Source organism: Filicampus tigris, chromosome 3 (assembly GCF_054856515.1).
Source record: "Filicampus tigris isolate MCC_2025a chromosome 3, RoL_Ftig_1.0, whole genome shotgun sequence".
NCBI classification, from domain to species: Eukaryota; Metazoa; Chordata; class Actinopteri; order Syngnathiformes; family Syngnathidae; genus Filicampus; species Filicampus tigris.
Window position 1 is genome coordinate 30,351,389 of NC_141219.1, and position 20,224 is coordinate 30,371,612.

The 20,224-nt window shown below is 42.9% G+C and overlaps 2 protein-coding genes across 8 annotated transcripts in view; both read right to left on the bottom strand.

Moving 5' to 3' along the window:
• Nucleotides 1–261, bottom strand: part of fadd (Fas (tnfrsf6)-associated via death domain) — a 15,006-nt gene extending 14,745 nt beyond the window's left edge. The window contains exon 1 of the mRNA XM_086025763.1: nucleotides 1–261. This exon is cut by the window's left edge and continues 130 nt beyond it. Coding sequence (XP_085881889.1) covers nucleotides 1–171 — 171 coding nt within the window. The 5' untranslated portion in view covers nucleotides 172–261.
• Nucleotides 262–3,385: 3,124 nt separating this feature from the next.
• ano1a (anoctamin 1, calcium activated chloride channel a) overlaps nucleotides 3,386–20,224 on the bottom strand; it is a 113,682-nt gene continuing 96,843 nt past the window's right edge. For all 7 annotated transcript variants that reach the window (XM_086026911.1, XM_086026909.1, XM_086026906.1 and 4 more), the window contains 5 exons: nucleotides 19,939–20,091; nucleotides 17,570–17,622; nucleotides 17,263–17,447; nucleotides 17,041–17,146; nucleotides 3,386–8,007 (listed from right to left, as the gene is read on the bottom strand). In XM_086026911.1, the coding sequence (XP_085883037.1) occupies nucleotides 7,765–8,007; nucleotides 17,041–17,146; nucleotides 17,263–17,447; nucleotides 17,570–17,622; nucleotides 19,939–20,091 (740 nt within the window). In that variant the 3' untranslated portion in view covers nucleotides 3,386–7,764. The remainder of the gene's footprint in view (nucleotides 8,008–17,040; nucleotides 17,147–17,262; nucleotides 17,448–17,569; nucleotides 17,623–19,938; nucleotides 20,092–20,224) is intronic.

Sequence of the window (20,224 nt, forward strand, 5' to 3'; positions counted from 1 at the left end):
TAGCACTCCTCTCTCGGTCAAACACTGGAACAGTTTGATTCCGCTGTCGATGGTTTCCAACTGCCTTTTCCCAACTCTGTCGCTGCACAGATACTTGAGACTGTCCAGCTGGTCGGTGGTAAGATGACTGGATATATCCAGTAAAAGTGCGTTAAAATGGAAAGAGCCCATAGCGCGGACACGGAAAGTTCTTTGAATCTGTCGTCCCGAAAACAGTTTTACTTTCACTTCCGTTTGTCTGTCAATAAATGGTCTCTGACTCTCGCGCGATTTGAGTCGCGCATGCGTAGAAGGTTTTTGATCGCTAGGGTACTTCAAATACACTCGGACAAAACAATGAGTGATTCCTCTGCACAATGTCAAACCCTGATAAATGATATGAATGACATGATTTGCAATACTTTATGCATGTCTTGCTCCAGTCTAAAAGTGTGTCAAGCTTTTATTTTCTGCGCAACTAACCACAGTAGGCTAATATCGCCATACCTCCATAGGAAATTTACACAAAACAATTATGAAGCATGAAAAATGCAAAACTGAGCAAACAATCAACATTTTGGTGTATGTAAAATAAATACATATTTTAAATCTTTATTAATCAAAACCAGCATCCAGTCATATTTTCCATAAAACAGGAGAACTGAGGACACAGGCAACATAAACTGATTTGTGCATTCTAACAACAACAACAAAAAGAGAGGTCAATTTGGAAAATAAAATCATTATACTATTTATCTTAACTGCCTGTTTTTTTTTAATCTCTTCACTATCCTTCTAGTGTGTGTGTAATTGTTTGGGTACCGCAAAATCTAGTCCTGGAGGACACAAGACCCATCCATCCATTATTCAATCCACTTATCCTCACAAGTGTCGCGGGCATACTGGAGCCTATCCCAGCTGTCTTCGGGCAGTAGGCGGGGAACACCCTGAACTGAGACCACTCCACCAAAAGAGGTCTGGTGAAATCTGGGTATTGCATTTAAAAAATAAAACTTCCCTAAAATATGCACATTTCACAATAAATAATCCTTTCAATATTTTATAACCAGTCCACTTCTGCCGGACACTAGAAAGGAGTCCGACAGACGGCGCAAGGGTACTACCCTGGCTGTAGGCAATCAACGGACCGCAGATTTTTTTGAAAATGCCCAGGTCTGTGTGCGCTCCCACTGGTGTGAGTGCAGCAGCAGCGCACAAGTGTTTTTTCGCAGCTCTGTGTAAAAACAAACAAATAAACAACAACAAAAAAGTACAGCTTCAGGTACCAATATCAGATCGGTGTTGCGATATTTGGTCCAGTTACAAGATTACTTGTAAAGTCAAGTCATGTCAAATGTATTTATATAGCCCTTAATCACATGAAAGTCTCAAAGGGCTTCACATGCCCATCGCTGACAACATATAAATTACATATACACCATGATCTTAACCCCCGGGAGGGCAAGGAAAAACTAAAAAATCCCCATCTGGGAAAAAATGAGAAACCTTGAGAAGGGATCACAAATGGGGGAATCCCACTTCCTGAATGATCAGGCTGCAATGGGTGCAGAGTGGGCAACATTTAACACATATTATGATACTATACAGTGTTAGCTAAAATAATGTAAAAGTTAATCAAATGAAGTGCTGCAGGAAGATGACTTCGGTAAAGTGGGTCCCTGCCCAGTTGATCAATGTAGAAATCTCCATAGCAACTTGGTATCGGATCTAATTCAAAATCACTGGTATCGACTATCCCTACTCGTAGACCCCATAAAACAAAACTAAACCTGTAATATGTGTGTGTGATGTGCGCTAGAGTCATCTTAGTCATGTTTCCCAGTACTTACTGATGGAGCTGTTCCATCACATCATCCTCCTCCTGGAAAACCCCAAGTAAGTGTAGACCTGGGCTTGAGTGACACGTTGTCAGTACGTCGAACCTTCTTCGAGTGAAGATGCAAGCTTTCCTCCAGTCAGAATTCCTCCAGTCATGCTCTTTGTAGTTATTTTACGTATTTTCGTTGACAAAGACTGCTGCTGCATCCTCATCCTCAAATGATGATGAGGATGAGGATGCGGCAGACTGCTGCTGCTCATCATGAGGATGAGGATGCAGCAGACTGCTGCTGCTCATCATCATTCGGCCGCAGGCCTTGCGCCACCATAGCAGAATCTGAGGGCGGCAGCAGAACTTGCCGTAGCAGAATCGCAGGGCAGCCGCGGAGCTTGCGCCACCATGGCAGAATCGAAGGGCAGCCGCAGGCCGGAAAGTGGGCCTCCATTGGACAATTGACGGCTTTAATCCAGAGGTCACACATTCTGACAGCTGAATTTTTCAACTGAATTTTGGGACAAGCGTCAAAAATTGACCGCTTGGGCTCCTTTGAAAGACTGTTTGATAAAGCACTGCAGCTGTCTACTTGGAGGAGTGGATTTTAACCCTGACTTTGAATGTGGCAGTTCTGGGTTCCGTTCCTGTGCTAGGACAATCTCTGTGATGGAGTCTTTTACTCCATTTTAAAGCCACTCTGAAAATGGGCACACTCCCTGGAAGCTAAATTCAACTTTTAAACCCCACATTGAAATTCAGATTTTTTTAAAACAAGATGTCACAGGTTCTTAAATTTGAATTTTTACTCAATTTCAATATCACTCTTAAAAATCAGGACTCTGCATGGGAGCCAAACCCTTCTTGGACAACTGATTGCTTTGAAACCAGAGGTCACACATTCTGACAGAGGAATTTTTCAACTGAATATTGGGACAGCCGTTAAAAATCGTGACCGCTTGGTCGCCTTTGAAATCTTAAACACTACTTTGAAAGCCTGATTGAAGCAGCACTGCAGCTACTTGGAGGAGTGGGTTGTAATCTTGCCTTTGGACGTGGAGATTCTGGATTCAATTCCTGCACTTGGACAATTGCAGAGTGAAATTTTTAACTCAATTTTAAAGCCAATCTTAAAAATGGGCACAGTTCCTGGAAGCTCAATCCACCTCACATTGAAACTCTTACATTTTTTAAAAACCTGACTACACAGGTTTATTAATTTAAATGTTGAATTAATTTTATAACCATTCTTAAAAATCAGGACCCTGGAAGGGAGCCAAACCCTCCTTTGGACAACATTTTGACAGCTGAATTTTTCTACAGAATTTTGGGACAGCCGTATATATATATATATATATATATATATATGTATATATATATATATATATATATTTTTTTTTTTTTTTAAATTGATTTAATTGATTTTTAATTTGCAAAAGTAAGTTAAAGACGACTTCGGGAATTGTGCTATTAGGCTAACAGTACATTAGAGCTGATATGTGTTTGTGGTGCTCAGGAAAAGCAACAGCAACAGCAACAGGGCAGTTTAATAAAAAAAAAACAATGAACAATGCATTCTTCTCAGTAAAGACTTTTATGTCATAAAAGGCAGGATTTAATGAAACAGACCATAGAACAGACTACACTTTTCAGTCTACAGTAAATCTACATTCCATAAAGTGATACAGTCATGTCAACATATTTTTTGCTTTGTCAAATTTGATAAATGATTACTTTGTGCTCAAACAGTAACAGTTTTAGCCTTATTAAAATTATGGAATTCCAAAAAGTAAATAACGCAAGATCATTTTGAAACTGACTTATAGTACTGTATTAGACTGATACACATATTGACAGATACATGTTTGAAAAAATGTGGTCATGAACATTCTTGGTTTTGATCTAATAATATATATATATATATATATATATATATATATATATATATATATATATATATATATATATATATATATATATATATTTTTTTTTTTTTTTCGGGGGGGGGGGAATATATCATTCCTTCAGTTCGCGCAGACGAGTTTTGGCGTAAGCGTAGTTCTGCCGTCTGTCATTAAAACAAAATCGGTATATATGAGAAGTCCATTAGGCACAGTATCACTGAAAAAAGTTTCTGTTGAATCTACTCAATTTTATTTCTTCAAGTGGTTGCACGAGATATAATTATCTGGATTAAGATTAAGATACATTTTTTTAGTAAACTATACATCTACTAAATAAATTTATCTGGATCCAAATTATTTTATTTTGTGCATCCACTTGACGAAATAAAAGTGAGTAAATTCAACACCATTTTTTCAGTGTAAGTGGAGACAAACGTGACATGGCCTTTTGATAATTGATTACGCAGAGAATAAAATATTCATCGGGAGATCAGACCGCGCAATGATTTTTTTTTAGCATTTCCAGAAAATTATTAGTTCATCATCTATATACACTGAAAAAAAGTTTCTTTTGAATTTACTCAATTTCACTTCTTCAATGTGGTTGCAAGAAATATACCGTAATCATCGGACTCCAGAAACATTTTTTAAGTAGATATATACCTAAAAAATGTATCTGGAGTTTTTTAAGTAGATATATATTCCACCTAAAAAATGTATATGGCTCCAGATTACCGGTATTTTATTTTGGGCGACCACCTGAACTATAATTGAGTAAATTCACCCATCATTTTTTAAGTGTACCCCCATGAGATTATGCCGAGGTCTTAACTGTTTGAACAAAGTTTTTATATTTCATCAGCTGTTAAGTGCTCTTCTCCCCACGTGATTGCACCTAAATGAAATAAATTAATAGGCGGAAGCAAGAAGTTTTCCTCAATTATATTATTGTGATTGCAAAGGACTTCCCCAGGAAGAAGGAAACTTCCCCATGTATTGACCCTAGCAGCAATGTTCTCCCACGCCCCTCCCTCGTTGCCATGGTGACTCGGCGAATCGGGGCTCCATTCATCATTCATGCTGTCTTTTCATAGTTGTGGCGCACGCACTTAGCTCCAGGTGAACTAATTCAATTAGCTGTTCTGGAACCGGAAGCTCAGAGTTTCCTATCTCAGAATAGATCAACTCAGACTTCAGGATTAGACTCAGAGTTTGATGAACCTGCTTTGTGAAACGGACCCCTGGAGCAACCTTGCTCGGTGCTAACTGCTAACCAGCAGCCTCCCAATTGTGTTTCCCTCTCGAAACAGGGAAGAGGTGGTGGAGGTCTGCACATTCCAAATGGCTCCCCCAGTCTAGCTTTCTGCGCTTGAAACATTGTGTATATTGGCTGCGGTATATTTCTAGAGGGTGTATCATACGTGGATTGTGTGCTAAGTCACGACCGGGAGTACAGAGTACCTTTCCAAATTATGGGTGCGCATGAATTGGCCTTAAAAAATCATTTTTCGCGTTAGCTGGGCATTCCGCCTATCCAACGGACCGGTCTGTCTATCCGCCTATCGCAGACGCCCATTTTGCAGGCGATAAACGATAAAGGTGAAACAAAAACAAAAAAGACAGGTTAAGCATAAACGGAAGTGGATTTTCGCCCGTCTATGTAATTGTCTATAACCTGACACTTGATGATTATTGTTTTGTTTGATTCAGGCAAGTTTGCTGTTTGTTTGCTGCTTGATTCATGCATTTTACATCAGCCATGTTTTTGGTCAGCTAACGGGTCCTAACAGCGTGCTGCGTGATATCACATCCAGCGGGTAACAACACAGACTGTAGACAAGAATAGATGCGCGATTGCAGATGACTCCTGTTTGTGATGCTTGTATTCTGCCCGTTTACCTCTGAAAGAAACATGCTGAGTAAACACTGCTGCTATGGAACTTGTACAAACAACTGCAGACACTAAGACCGTCCTCAGATGAAGGATGTATTCTTTATTTGTTTCCCGAAACCAAAAAGAGATAAATGTGAATGATGTGTCAACTTGCGCGGATGTCCAGAAGACCAGTTTAACGCCAGCAAGGTGAAGCCTTTTACCTTCATATGTAGTAAACATTTCGTTGGGGGTCATATAGTGTTACAGAGGACAATCCCGATCCCTTGCCGAACATCGCTTGCATCAAAGAGGTAAGCCATTTCGATCATTTCCTTTTCTTTTTTTGCTTGGCGTTTGGCCCTACGCCTCCTGCCTGACGTTAATGAATGACGAGGAAAAATGTAAAGCCAGACTGTTTTGCACTACTGATGTGCTCCAGCGTGTTTAAAATGTCCAAATTTCTTTCAAACAGAAAATGACATCAATTTTCCCCATTTGCTGTCACTTCAAGTCTATCTGTCCATTTGTCTGTGCCTGATCAGAATGAAAATCTAGACGGACCGACCAATAGGCGATTACTATTTGGTACGGCCGGACAAAATGGAAGGGTTTAGTCGGAATCGCCGACGGACAATACACACATACACACACACTCACATACATTTTAAGGCCCAGATAGACGAATCCGACATTGGCCAACAGTGACAGACGCTTATCCCCTGTGACATTGGGCCGGCTGTCGGCACGTCATGCTGGAAAAATACACCGTAACGACAGAAAGCGACGCTGACCATTAAAGTACCTTCTGCGCATGCGTGCGATGTAATACTCTTCCATACAATCGGCAGCGGTAGTCACTATTTCTCATTGTTAGAAAAATCCAACCGGAAAGCTATTGACCGGGGGGGGATTATAAAAACATAAACAATGCATGCAGCTATATTCTTCGCTCACGATGAACTCCTACGCGAAGTAAACGTTCTTGTCCATCCATCCATTATCTATACCGCTTATCCTCACAAGGGTCGCGGGCATGCTGGAGCCTATCCCAGCTGTCTTCGGGCAGTAGGCGGGGGACACCCTGAATTGGTTGCCAGCCAATCGCAGGGCACACAGAGACAAACAAACATCTGCACTCACAATCACACCTAGGGGCAATTTAAGAGTGTCCGATCAACCTACCATGCATGTTTTTGGAATGTGGGAGGAAACCGGAGTACCAGGAGAAAACCCACGCAGGCACGGGGAGAACATCGAACCCACGACCTCTGAACTGTGAGGAGGATGTGCTAACCAGTCGACCACCGTGCCGCCTACACTGTATACTTAAATTGTCAACCCTCGCTCTTGTACTTGTAAGAAGATTAAGGCAGCGAAGGCGTGCTCACTGTTTATCCACTTCCCGTTGGTGCTCCGAGCGCTGATTTGCTACCTAACAGCCAATCAGTGACCAAATGTCACAACTCGCGACACCGATTCCACATGCGTAAACGCACCCCAGATGCTTACAGACAGGTCACTACACCAATCAGACGGCGCATTCAGATGCCACGACTCTTTACGACCTTTGACGTCGGTTTGGTGTATCTAGGCCTTTAGGGCTAGAGTACCAGGAGACAATTCATGCCAACACGAGAAAAACATAAATACATGCAAACAAAATGCAGAAGGCCTGAGCTGAGATTTGAACCCTGACCATCATGCCTCCCCCCCAAAATTATCTTACACCATAAAATATGATTATTAACTGAGACAAAAAAAAGACATGTTCTAGAAAAATGTTATGACTTAACATTGTAATCACGTTGAAAAAAATGATCAACACTTGATGATTAACTACATTATGATTTTGATTTAGATAATACATATAATAATCTTAAGACCCAGAATGCAGAAACGCAAAGCTACTTTCATCAAATTGCATAACATTTTATAGCTATAGAGGCCGAAAACAGATTAGGAGGTTATTCACTTAATTAAAATGTGTTTTACAGTGCAGGGTGAGCCATACGTTTCCATACATACAATTTTAACATGTATTTTATGTTTCAGACACCCAAAAACATTTTTTAAATTAAAAATATTTTTTCCTCTCGATTGAAAGTTAAGGGCCACCCTGATTTTTGTTTTGAACAAATTGTGCTTATTTTTCCGAGACACTTACAGCTAATACTTCAATAGCAATTTGAGTTTGACACAGCCCGAGAGCGTGGTTGTTGTGGGCTCTGGTTTGATGGAGACGGGGAAGTACAACTGTTATGCTTGTGACTGTCACGAAGAGCAAGCCTCCTTTCACGCTCTTCTTTCATGAATAGCTCCACCATGAGGACCTTCTCTTTGTGGATCTGGAGGCTGATGTCCTTTGGTATGTCTGGGATCACCCAATCTATAAAGTCACTCATGAGCATCACCACATTCTGCGAAGATGGAAGGCAGCAAACAAGGAAAGATTAGATGCAGTGTACACTTGAGAAAACTACATGTAAAGTTATTCTCCTTTCTCACTGGTTCCGGATAAGGTCTTTATTTATGAGTGTGTTGCCAAACACCACTTGAGACCGACTCAGCAAATGGATCACAATAAACACACTTGTACAAATGTGTTGTTTTCCTCCTTTCCTTAACTTTTTTTTCCCGCTTCAATACAATTCTCTCTTCATGCATATGTTTGCACAGTTGTGTGGATGCACAGGTGTGTGTCGGTTTTAAAAGAGAAGGACTCAGTTACTAGTTACCTGATAAAAAAAAATTGGTTAGTATCCTAATCCAAGTACCACAATAGTAAAGTAATGTAACTTGATTACTTTGAATTACAAACTCCAATTCCAATGGAGATGGGACGTGTAAAATTCCAATGGAGATGGGACGTGTAAAATGTAAATTAAAAACAGAATACAAGAATGTGCAAATAGTTTTCGAGTGGGTACGGAAGTATTCAGACCCCTCGAAATTTTTCACTCTTTGTATCATTGCAGCCATTTGCCAAAAAAGTTCATTTTAATTCTCATTAATGTATACTCAGCACCCCATCATGACAGTAAAAATCAGAAAAGTAGAAACGTTTGCAAATTTATGAAAATAGAAAAACTGAAAGATCATATGATCATAAGTAACTCACATGCTGTCCATTTCTTCTGATCTTCTTTGAGAGGGTTCTGCTCCTTTATTGGAGTCTAGATGTGTTTAATTAAACTGATTTGACTTGATTAGGAAAGGCACACACCTGTCTACAGTATATAAGACCTTACAGCTCGCACACAGTGCATGTCAGAGCAAATGAGAATCATGAGGTCGAAGGAACTGCCCAAGGAGATCAGAGACAGAATTGTGGCCAGGCACAGATCTGGCCAAGGTTACAAAAGAATTTCTGCAGCACTCAAGGTTCCTAAGAGCACAGTGGCCTCCATAATCCTCAAATGGAAGAAGTTTGGGATGACCACAACTCTTCCTAGACCTGGCCGTCCAGCCAAACTGAGCAGTCGTGGGAGAAGAGACTTGGTGAGAGAGGTGAAGAAGAACCCAAAGATCACTGTGGCTGAGCTCCAGAGATGCTGTAGGGAGATGGGAGAAAGTTCCACAAAGTCATCTATCACTGCAGCCCTCCACCTGTCGGGGCTTTATGGCAGAGTGGCCCAACGGCCTCGCCTGCATAGAGTTTGCCGAAAAACATATGAAGGACTCCCAGACTGAACTTTTTGGTGTTAATTGTAAGCAGTATGTGTGGAGAAACCAGGCACTGCTCATCACCTGCCCAATACAATCCCTACAGTGAAACATGGTGTTGGGAGCATCATGTTGTGGGGATGTTTTTCAGCTGCAGGGACAAGACAACTGATTGCAATTGAAGGAAAGATGAATGTGGCTAAGTACAGAGATATCCTGGAGGAAAACCTCTTCCAGAGTGCTCAAGACCTCAGACTGGCCTGAAAGTTGACCTTTCAACAGGACAATGACCCGAACCACACAGCTAAAATAACAAAGGCGTGGCTTCAGAACAACTCTGTGACCGTTTGTGACTGGGCCAGCCAGAGTCCTGACCTATTTCATTTACATTTATTTCCACAAAGTTGAATCAGAGTACAATATTGTTTGACATTGTGAAAAATGGACTCCCTCTGAAGCTTAAAGCTTATAAACCGGGGTCCAACACACCACCATCTAGCAATGTATTACAGCTCTCCATATCCAAGTTAATTTATATATGATTACAAAAAGTGTGCAGTGCCAGGCAAGCGCCTTACAGTTCATAGGGAAAAGGACATACAAATCATAATTTCCGGTGTTGTCCTAAAACAAATGCAGCACACCATGTTCATGTACTCTTTACGTTGTGATAACGTTCGTGACCTCAGTGATCCCTGTGCATGAGAAGAGTTAACCCTATAAGCCGATTGAGCATCTCTGGAGAGACCTTAAAATAGCTGTCCACCAACGTTCAGCATCCAACCTCACAGAACTGGAAACGATCTGCAAGGAAGAATGGCAGAGGATCCCCAAATCCAGGTGTGAAAAACTTGTTGCGTCATTCCCAACAAAACTAATGGCTGTACTAGCTTAAAAGGGCGCTTCTACCTAATAAAATACCTCAGGGTCTGAATACTTATGATATTTCCGTTTTTCTTTTTTAATAAACTTGCCCGATTCTACATTTCTGATTTTTTCCTGTCAAGATGGGATGCTGAGTGTACTTAATGAGAAATAAAATGATTTTTTTGATTTTGGCAAATGGCTGCAATGACAAAGAGTGAAAGTGAAAATTTTCAAGGGGTCTGAATACTTTCCGTACCCACTTATTCTGGCCCCGGACATTACAATAGATGTAACCTCAGTGACCCCTAGTGGCAAAAGTGGTTGAAGCACCTATTTTTAACACAGAAGCTATTTTGAAAAGACACACGTCCGTGAAGAAGTGTTTAGTTTCATCCATATGCATCCTCTTTGATTTAGCTCATTCTTTGGAACAATCTGTGAGTACAAATACAATTAAACACGTTTGTTTGCGGTCCACTGATAGTGTAGTGGTACACACGCCCGAGTTGTGTGCGGGCAGCGTGGGATCGATTCCCGCTCAGTGACGGTGTCTGTGTGTGCCCTGCGGGTGTAGTCTGCCTTCGCCCGTTGACGGCTGGGATAGGCTCCAGCAACTCCCCGCGACCCTGTATAGGATAAGCGGGTTGGAAGATGACATGACATGATGTTTGTTTGTTTGTTCATTAGTTCCATAGACATTCTTATTGTAATGCCCCTCTAAGTGGTCAAAGATGCACACAGTCGCTGATGCAATCTGATCGTCGTTTTAATAACAGATCGTAACGAAAAAAGGAACACATTCACACAAGAGCTGCTGGTGGCCACAGAACGTTGTCTTAGGTATGGACTCAGCGGTGAGGGGGACCTGCCAGTAGCCACTGCGCAGGTTGAGCGATGAGAACCACGCAGACCCAGAGACCAGATCCAACGTCTCATCTATCCGCGGGAGCGGGTAGCAGCCACTTGATTGAGCGGCCTGTAGTCCACACAGAACCGCGGTCTGGTGCTTTTCTTTCTGGGAACCATGACCACGCCAGACGCCCACGGGCTGTCGGAAGGCTCTATGATTCCCGCCTCGAGCATGGCATGGACCTCCTGATCCGCAGCCTCCTGCTAAGCCAGAGGCAGGCGTCAGGGCCACACCTTGACTGGTCGCGCGTCGCCGGTGTTGATGTGGTGCTCAACCAAGTGAGTGAGGCCCACTTCATTCTCACTGAGGGCAAAAATGCTCTCAAAGTCCCACAACACCTGCCACAGCTGCTCCCGCTGCTCGACATCCAAGCCATCACAGTTCTTTTCCTAGATGAACCGGATCGCCTCTGCCCGGTTCTCTGCTAGGCGACCCGGGGCTACATTCCCTGGCATGGCTGGGCTGGCCGTCACTGCCCTCCCCCCAAGGGCAGTCAGTCACGGGGCTAACGACCCGATCTACTGTCAGTCGCTGTGAGGTCGAGTCCGGTAGCCCCAACTGGGAACAAGTCCAGGTGGGGTGAGCGAACTCTACTCGTACTACCGTCGACTGCCTAGGAGCTGGTGCTGCAGCTACCTTGGTCGGGCTGGGTAGGATCATGCCCACCTGCAGCTTGCCTGCTGCAGGGTCAGCAGTGTTGATGATTGCCCCCGAAGTACCCCGTTGAGACGCCGGAACCAGCCCCACACGCTGACCATTCGGCAGGTTGAGCACCCCAGCTCCCAAATCCACCACACATTTTGCAGCTTTCAAAAAGTCCCGACCCAGAATACATGGGTCACTCACGTCCGCCACCCAAGCTGAGCAGTCGTCGACAAATCCCCCAGAACAAACCTAAATGTCCCTTTGCCTCTCATGGAGGTCGTTTCACCGGTTACTGTCCGAAGTTTTGTAAAGGTCGATTCTAAAACGGTTCCCACTGGAACAACGTCAGGCTTCACAATCGTGGCTGAGGACCCAGTGTCCACCAGGGTTGTGCAGGAAGTTTTCCCAATCTGCACGCAAACATGACTGGGGTCCCCCACGTCTGTCCATCCCACCATTACAATGGTCTCATCCTGGACATGGGGGTCCCTGCACATAGCGCCACCACATGCAGGTTGCACCTTGCACTTGCACGGTTAACGACTGGAGGGGTCCGCGTCATCCGGGCTACACGGACCCTTTTTCGTTTCCCTGCTGGTTTAGCAACTTTGGGCAGCGCCGCAGAAGGTGACCTGGCTGTCCACACCCACAGCAGACAACAGGGCGTTCCCATCCTCATGCTGTGCTGGGCGAGTATTAATGGCACACACCAGCTCCTCCACCCACGCCGGTCTGCGCTCCTCCCCTTCCGGGAACGACGTTGCCGAAACGGGGCAGTTTGGTGTCTGCAGTGCCCCCTTGGCTGCAATCTCCCTCTCCGTGGCGAGAGCAAGCGCCTCTCCCAGGGCTGCCGGGTGAGCAAGCTGGCATGCAGCTGCAGCTCATCTGGTCTGAGGGCTTGGATGAACTGAACGCGTATCAGTTCATTTTGTATCTCATTTGGCATTCCAGCATACGCGCGCCGACCCACGCTCTCGATCTCATGAGCGAGATAACGGAGCGACTTACCCGGATGTCGATCACAGTGCTTGAACTCACAGCGCAGGGAGTCTCTCAAATTAAACTCCCCAAAGCGCCTCTGCAAAGCACCCACCAGCGCGCTGTAATCGAGTCTCTCTTCGGGGCTCAGCAGCAGCAGACAGGATGTAGCGTCCTCCGTCAGCGAAAGCGCCAACTGCACCGCTTTCGTCTTCTCCGGCCAATCAGCACCAACTCAAACTGTGCTCTATAAGCCTCCCAACTCCCCTTTCCGGAGAACTTAAGTGCCTTCATAGCGGGTCACGCGAGGCCCAGAGCACCGCTATGCACGTCCACACTCTTGTCCGCGGCGGCAGCCGTCGCTCCATCATAGCGTAGCCCCGTTTTGTCGGGCTCACGCTCATCTTGGCGTGGAACAGCAGCGTTATGGCGGCCGCACTCGGTGCAACTTGACTCAGGCATATCAATCACGCACGGAACGGCTTCCTTTTTCACCTTTCGTCAAATAAGGGGCTCGCCGAACATCCTCAGTTGGGTGTGCGACGAGTGAATCCGAAACTTCTAATATCAAATGTAATGTCCCTCAAAGTGGTCAAAGATGCACTCAGTCGCTGATGCAATCTGATCGTCGTTTTAATAACAGATCGTAACGAAAAAAGAACACATTCACACAAAAGCTGCTGGTGGCCACAACTCATGCCCATGCGCTCAATCATACAACTGACTCCTCGAGCCCAACTTCCCTCCTAACCTGGCTCGTCCCCTCGCTATGACGTCACTCACTACTCATAGGCCCAGCCAGCACATGCACAAAACAAGGAACAGATATTACATTATTTTACAGGCTTCTTTGCTACATTCAAGCTGATTGCCATTCAGACCATTGTACTTTGTGTTATCTTTGTTGAAGTTGAATGTATCTTGAATTATCATTTCATCCAGTAACTATCTAGGTTAGTGTACAGGTCTATGTTTGCATCTACCGTTATATATTTAGATCTGTTTACTCATTCACTTGTTTTCGTTGTCCTTCTCTGTATTGTTCACAGTGTCATAAAAAAGACTTCCATAAAAACGTGAAGTTGGATTCTCCTCTTTTGTGTTTTTATGAAAAATTGTTTAGCTCGTTGTCTACACCGTGTTCCCAGTTCCACACATGGTCAGGGCAGAAGACCACTGCATATTGAATTAAATACACTACAGTACAAAGACAAGGTATTTAATGTACAAACAGAGTAACGTTATTAGAAAAAAAGCTGGGACAAAAGACTGGTGAAGTTGAGAAATGCTAAAAAACAACAACACCTGTTTGGAACATTTCACAAGTGGACAGGTTAATTGGAAATAGCCAAGTGTCATGTTTAGAAATAAAAGGGCATTCCTAAAAATCTCACTTGTTCGCAAAGCATAGATGGGACAAGGCAGGGGCATGTGAGGGCGGTGCCAATGGGGTGGTGGCCTTCCACATTGTTTGTGGTGTCCAGCAAGGGTCAGTGTTGGGGCTAAAATTGTTCATCCTGTATATATATTAGGGGTGTAACGGTTTTTGTATTCATCTTATCTCTGTATGGGCTTCACGGTTCGGTGAACGCCTTTGTATGACGAATATGCACGGAGCTTGAGGAGCCGTCCGCTCTCCCTATACAAATCACCCGTGTGGGAACATTTCGGCTTCCCATTTGAATACGACGGCGATGGAGTGCAAGTGGTGGATCGAAAAAGAACTAAGGCTAGGTTCACACCGCAGGTCTTAGCAGCACTGGGGAGGAAATCGACCTTCATAAAGTTTTCATAACTCGACCGTCATAAAGTTTTTTCACAACTCTTAATGAAACATTGACTTACAAACAAGCACAGTAGTTGAATGGGACTTCATGCCCTGAGGGGGTCTGTATCGTTTTTACAGGCACAAAGCAACTTTGAGGAGGATGGGATCAACCCTGGCACATCAAAAAATACACGTCCTGAATTGCTTTACGGCATACTCACTTCCTCCTTTCGCTATAAGGACGGCTCAGGATTTCACGACACTACGCGCTGGCACGCATGGGAAATGTGGTAGATTTTTGTCAAAACACTACCGCTTTTGTCCACATGGCGCCGCCATAACAAAAACTGACAGATGACAGTGTTGCTTTAAGATTAAATTGTGCATAACAGCAAACTATTTTCCTACTATTATCTAAAAACAGTGACATTATAGACAAAACTCCATCCATAGATTTTGGTCTATGAGATGAAGTGACGTCAGAACCACAGTAGCGATTGTTCTGGCTAAAATAACACACTTGTGCCTGGTTTGTTAAAAAGTGATCAGTTGAAATAGAAATTGTGTCAGGCTGTCAGCATCAAAGTGTCCAGTGTCATTTACTGTACATCAATCAAACTGCCTTTGAAAAGTATTCTGAGAGCTCTCGCTAGCCTATATAGGGCACTTGAGCGCTACTAGCCGCTTGTGATGGAGCCGCCGCTCAACGCTGGCGACAGGTGCCGTACAATACAATGTCAGCGTAATTAAGTCTTATTTTAGTGCACTTTTAAAACTCATTCAGTACCAGATATGTTCAGACCCTCTTTTATCCTAACATCGGAAAAAAATTGTAATACATTTAAATATGTTCCTGGGATTGAATGGCTGGACTGTGAAAGGCATATAAATATGTCTTTGGGATTGAATGAGTTTTAATTTGCGATTGAACGTAATTTCAAGATTAAGTTGTATTGTTGACATCGGTAGCAACAGTTTGTGATGGCATTTTTAACACCCCAAACAGTCTGGAAGACAAGTCAAGTCAGCCGTTACGACGCAACATGTTCGAGGCAGAAAAAAAATGCCCCAAGCATTTTTTGGAACCGGGGTAATTACTCAAGGACTCATTTCAGCCCTTGTCCCAATTATTGAAGTCCGTGCTATTTGCAGATGACACAAACATCCTAGTCTTTGGTGAGAAAATGCTGCAATTTTTGGAGAAAATTACCTTGGAATTAAGAAAGGTAAAAATATGCTTTGATGAAAACAAGTCAGCATTAAATTTAAGGAAGACGATATTAATGGTATTTGGAAATGTCAAATTAAGTAATCCTCCAGCCATCCATCACTTCAGCAGGGAAACCCAGAATTTCCTCTCCTCAGCCACTTCATTCGGCATTTGTGAAAACTTGAAACTTTGCACACAGATAAGGACTGCAAGAATTTACTGTTATACACAGATGCCACTAAATAGAATTAGCCACAAATTCATTTTATACACAAATTAATGTTATAATGACCAAATAAAATAAAGTCTTTGTCACAGTCTTAATTCCATGAAATATGGGTCTCACTGTAAAACGGTTGTTTCATCTTAAAGCACAAAATGAGGCATCTTTACCGACTGCTCCACCCAGCCACATCGAGTATGAAAGACATCAATTTACGATTTAGTGCTCAATATTGAAGATGTGGCATTTCCCAATGTATAGGTTTTAAAGGTCAGGGTGCAACCATTGAAAACTTTTCTGTAGCCCTTTAGAACCCCCTTTACAATGCATAACTGTCATTAAAATGTGATTAGGTCGTTGATAGTTTAATCACTAAATACAATTCAGAATGTGTCGTCTGCCGTTTGAATCTCGCGCCCCCTCATCTTCGGCTCTTTCTGGAGATGTGACGTCACAGTAGCCGGAGGATTCAGTGACTACTAATCATGAACGGTCTAATAACGCCCCCTTCTGTTGGCTCGTTTGTTTCAAAATCCTCTCATTCAAAAACATCGCTCTCCATTGAATGTGCTGTGTTTGTAGCGCATGGAAATTGTACAGTCTATGGTGTAGAGAGCGGTTTAGCTATATCTACGTCACTTCCGGTGGCTGGAGCCACGATTCCTCGAGCTTCCATGAGGTTCGGAAACACTCGGAATTAATAAGTAAAACCTATTTTCTAATCGATCTGTGGTTGACAACTTGCAGGAAGTGACTTGTATGTATTATAAAACCTATTACCAATGAGAATATGAATTTTAACAGACTCTGAAAAATGTTTGCACCCTGACCTTTAACCCTTGCACACAGCAGCATACTCTTGAGCATGACGTCACTAACTATATAATGTGTTGTTGTGCTTACTTGTGGTTTTTCTTTAATACTATAGTTTAGGAAGTGATATTGTGCACATTTAAGAAATCCACATATAAAATTTAAAACAATTTTAAGAACCTTCATTAAAGGCGTTTATAAAAACATAAACACACAAGCAAAACATATTGAATGAGGACCAATGTTTTATAAGGCATTCTTAGCATGTTCTTGAGAGTGATTCAATAGATTTTTTGGGGTGCAGTCATCATAAGAATGCATGATCAAGTATTCACAAAATTAGTGACTCATCATCGTATCTGTCATTACAAACCTGAAAGACAACAACAAAAGCCAGACGAACAGCAAGAATGGCCCAGAACTCCTTGGAGAAATCATATGGTGTTTTGGACCAGGGAGGCTCTCTGTAGTCTTTATACCTAATTCAGACATTAAAAAAAAAAACTCTAAAGTGATTTGTCAGAAACTCCCATCTTTACTTGTTATGCCACATGGACGTTACAAATAATTAGATAGCGGTAAAACATAACCTTACCTGCATAATTCTACTTTGTGGCCAAGGACCATTGGCTGGAAAGGGTCTGTGCCTGGCTCAAAGTCACTCACGTTAAAGTAAGACAGAGAGTGATTGACAAAGCCGTGCATGGTGCCATCAGGACTGTACATGTACTGGTACACAATCCGTGGGATGAAGTCAGATGTGAAGGAGATCACAAAGGCCTGGGAAGCAAAAACGATGGATTACTACTGTCTTCAAGAAACGAGGATGAGATGATAGGCACAACATTCTTAGGTTGGAGCATGATTTGCAAGGATATCTGGTGACTGACTTCAAAACTCACATTTACAATCACAGCCACCTTGCTGAGGCCCCTTAACAGGTTGTACCAGATACCTACAAACAAGAAACAAGAACCGTCATTAAGGATAACATCTGGGTGATGGGCTTGGGAGTGCTAAGGGGATGCGGTTGGGATTTTAGTGAGTGCACCCCCCAGCTGTGCTCAAACTCAAGTGAACCGGAAACTGCTGGAATACCACTACGACCGACCACAATTGAATTTGAAGTCTCGCTAAGGATTGAGAGTTTGTTGACCAGAAATGAAGTTGCTTCAAGCTTGACTGAAATTTGTAGTTGCTTGCATGGGCGAGCCAAATGCCCTCGGCATAAAATGATATGATTAGATGGGACCGTTATTTGGCCATAATGACAAGAAGTATGTTTGGAGGAGTCAATGTGGGGCTTTTAAACTACACTGTACAAACTGTGAAGAACGGTGGTGGAAGTGTCGTGCTCTTGGGCTGCTTTGCAGCCAGTCGTACTACACAAAGTGGATGGTAAAGAACTTCCTCCTAATTCATTAAATTCCCCTAAAATCAACAGGCAGATGGCTGAAACTTAAACAAAATTGAGTGCTCTTAACGGGAATGTGATCCCAAACACACCAAAACTAGTTTTGTAATGAATAAAGAATGCTATCATTACACTTTAACACATTTCTGGAAATTTACCGTGAATTTACAACTGTATCTTACTGTTTTTATCGTAATTGTAAAATAGTGTTAAAGTGGAGGGTAACCCCCCAAAATTCTTTGCACTAATATGTTCTATGCGCCTTCACTAGTCTTAACACAGCATTATGATTGATATTACATTTGTGGAATATGAATTAAGCAGCAACATCTACCCGCTTCTAGCCATCTCAGGTGGCGGCCATTTTGTCACTTTCTTTCGACTACAAATGACATCATAGTTGCTCAGGGCTCAGGTAACGACCAATCATGGCTCAGCTTCAGAAAACAGGTGAACTGTGATTGGCGTAAAGGCTTCTGTACTTCCGCAGGCGACATCCGCATGCACACCACTGAGGCAATGCCGCGCGGTTTGTCTTTATACTCGCGCGCAACCCACATCCATTGTTTTGAAAATGTGTTGCAGTGTCACTCCAAGTCGTGAGGTGTTGCTACAGCTGATACTGACGACAACATCGCAGGGAGGGTTTCGCCTCTGCCAAACTAGTTCGTTTTGCAGAAGCAACAAGATGCGTGGCGGATCCCCTCCTTGGTGACAAAAACATTGCTGTCAAAGAAATGAGCCGGGGAAAGTGTACGTCATCGCAACATGTGACATAACGGACCAATCACGAGAGAGAATGCGCATGGCGTCGTATGCGCAGCAACAATTTCTGACGTGTGCGCGGCATGTGTTGCAGACCTGTCGCCAACAGGTTTCACAGCACTACGCGGTCAGTCACGTGTTACAATGCGGCAGTTGTCGCCTGCGCCGAGGCGAGACTATAAAGAAGCCTTAAAGCGGAAGTCAACCCAAACACATGTTTTTCAAGAATATGTTCGCAGCAGGCCCACTTGTTGAAAAACGGCATTCTGATTAATATTGCATTTGTGGAATATGAGTTAATCAGCAAAATCCACCCTTTTTTAGCCATCTCACGGGTGCGGTCATTTTGTCATTTCTGTCGACTGACCAATCACGGCTCAGCTTCAGAAAACAGGTGAGCCGTGATTGGTCGTTACCTGAGCCCTGAGCAGTTGTGATGTCATTTTCAGTCCACAGAAGTGACAAAATGGCTGCACCCACAGATGGCTAAACACGGTGGATTAACTCTTATTCCACAAACGCAATATTTATCAGAATGCCTTTTTTCATTAGCGGAATTGCATAAAACATTCTTCAAAAAAAATATGTTTGGGTTGACTTCCTGCTTAAGAAAACATGTAAACGCCACACAGGAAAGCCACAGAGAGAACATAGTTGAGATTGTTACCCTTCTTGCAATTTGAGAGAGTAAAAATAGGATACTCAGTCTTCTTTAGTTTAGTTCTACACCACTGCAAACTACAACCACAAAAATAGCACATTCAATTAATAGCTCTCCGGCTGTCATTCTATAGGCGGAATATTTGATTATTCTCTTGTTTTGGATATCATTACATTCTGCTAGTGGTCATAATTCTGTTGCTTCATTTTACAAATACACAATCATTGTACTCTATCATGTCACCGCTCAAATGTGCATAGGATTTAACTTCATTGGATCATGTCGAATCAGATGAGAAGCAATTTCATTTGAGTTTATTAACACAGGTGTGACTGCCATTTAAAAGAGTTTTACAAAAAAAACTGTTGTTTGGTTCAATGAGGCCAAGTGTTTAGTGTTTGTCAATGTTATGTCCCAGGAAGAACACCTACCAATGTTTTTGGCTCTGACTGCAATCGGCCTTCGGAGTTCCATAACAAACTTTTTGGCATCCAGACGTATCTCAATGACATTATTCAGAAGCGCGAAGAGTGGAGCCAGAGGAAATGAGGCCACAAAAAGAGTCACCATCCCAAACTGGATGACTGCAGAAACACAAGAGAGTCACACTTGTTAAACTAGAGAACATTTTAAAAACCTAAAATAGATTCATTACTGTAGATGGTGAATTCAACAAGAAAACATAAATGATGTAAAACAGTTGTCGGGAATCAGATC